The 1,465-nt window shown below is 36.7% G+C and overlaps 1 protein-coding gene across 1 annotated transcript; it reads right to left on the bottom strand.

Annotated features, from left to right (window-relative positions):
* Positions 1 to 613: 613 nt before the first annotated feature.
* On the bottom strand, positions 614 to 1,159 carry LOC132803091 (transcription factor IBH1-like). The gene has a single exon (XM_060815329.1). It carries the CDS (start codon positions 1,157 to 1,159, stop codon positions 614 to 616), a length of 546 nt encoding a protein of 181 aa, XP_060671312.1.
* Between the last annotated feature and the right edge of the window lie 306 nt (positions 1,160 to 1,465).

Raw genomic sequence — 1,465 nt, 5'->3', positions numbered from 1 at the left:
TGTGTATGCAAGGCAATCACTCATCCCCCTAATTTACCTTGTTTTGTATTCACCTGCATCTTTCCGTAGAGACTCTGTATAAAAACATCCTCTCCATATACTTATAAGCATATACATTCATGCATCAAATTTGTAATTGTAATAGAAACAAACAGCGCATGCACACGTCACATGTCAACAGAGAGAGAGAGAGAGAGAGAGAGAGAGAGAGAGAGAGCGAGAGAAAGGGTGTTATATTCTTGTATCACAATCAAGTCAGAGAGAGTAATTATTTATGTACAAGTTCAACAAAATCCTTTGCTCTTTTTTTTTTTTTTTTGGCTTCAATTTTTAGTCCCTCTGGCCCTCTGGATCTATGTTCTTCGTTTTTCCATGTAATTAAAAGTCTCTGCCTTAACATTCTCCATACTTCTATGCTGATAGTACATCACCCAACTCTAAATATATATGTATAAAATCATTCCCCACATATATAAAATATATACATACATATAATATATATATATATATATATCATTATACCCTTTTTCCATCTATTGAACTTTCCTGTGTGCATGAAAACATGAAAAAGAAAAAACAGTAAGCAAATCATATTTCCTGTTCAGCATCTCAATCATTTCGAAAATCGATCAGCAATGGCCTGCATGACTTGAACCTGCATGGAAAGACATTTTACATAGTGAGCAGTTTCATCAAACAAGCTGCAAATATCCATCTCTTTCCCACCCGGTACGATCTCTCGAAGCTTCTTCATCTGCTTCGTCTCTCTCGTTACTCTCGACGTCGATCCAGCCCTAATAATATTATGGTTTCTCATAACCCTTTTGTTCTTCAATATCTTTTTCTGCTTCGTCTTCGAATCCAAGCTTGATCTCTTTCTGGTAAAATAATGGTGTCTGGCTCTGCTTTGAAGCTTGAAAAGAATAGCTCTGCTCCAAGCTCTCCTTGGCCCAGCTGCATGAGCTATGGATGAGTAAGCTAACATCTTTATCCTCTGACTACGTTTATGGATTAATTCCATCGAAGATGATGAAGAAGAAGAAATGGGTTGGTGTTGTTTTTTCAGTTTCATGAGGGATCTAAGGAACCTAAAGGCGAATTTGGTCTTGTAAGAACAATGGGTGCTTAGGGTTTGAATACCCTTTGAAGTTTTATCCATGGCCGACATATACAATATATGAAACAGTGAAGAAAAATTTAGGGTTCTGTGAGTGAATTTTTAGATCTTTTCTCTGTGTACTTGTTTTCTGTGGTGGTGGGGATGGAATTAAAATCCTAGTACAACAAACTCTGACACAAATCACTTTTTTTTTTTTTTTTTTTTTTTGGTTGTGGTTTGTGGATAGAGAATTAGAAGGAGAAGACAGAGAAGACCATTGGAAAAATTGAGCTTCACTTCTGACACCAGGAGGGGAGAGAGAGAGAGAGAGAGATATGGGAATTTTGGAGGAATAGAGATTCAGAA

The sequence above is a fragment of the Ziziphus jujuba genome, chromosome 3 (assembly GCF_031755915.1).
Source record: "Ziziphus jujuba cultivar Dongzao chromosome 3, ASM3175591v1".
In the NCBI taxonomy this organism is placed as follows: Eukaryota; Viridiplantae; Streptophyta; class Magnoliopsida; order Rosales; family Rhamnaceae; genus Ziziphus; species Ziziphus jujuba.
This window is presented reverse-complemented; position numbering and strand designations above follow the sequence as displayed.

Excerpts from the sequence above, each read along its gene's own strand:
- LOC132803091 (XM_060815329.1), bottom strand. The coding sequence starts at position 1,159 with ATGGATAAAACTTCAAAGGGTATTCAAACCCTAAGCACCCATTGTTCT.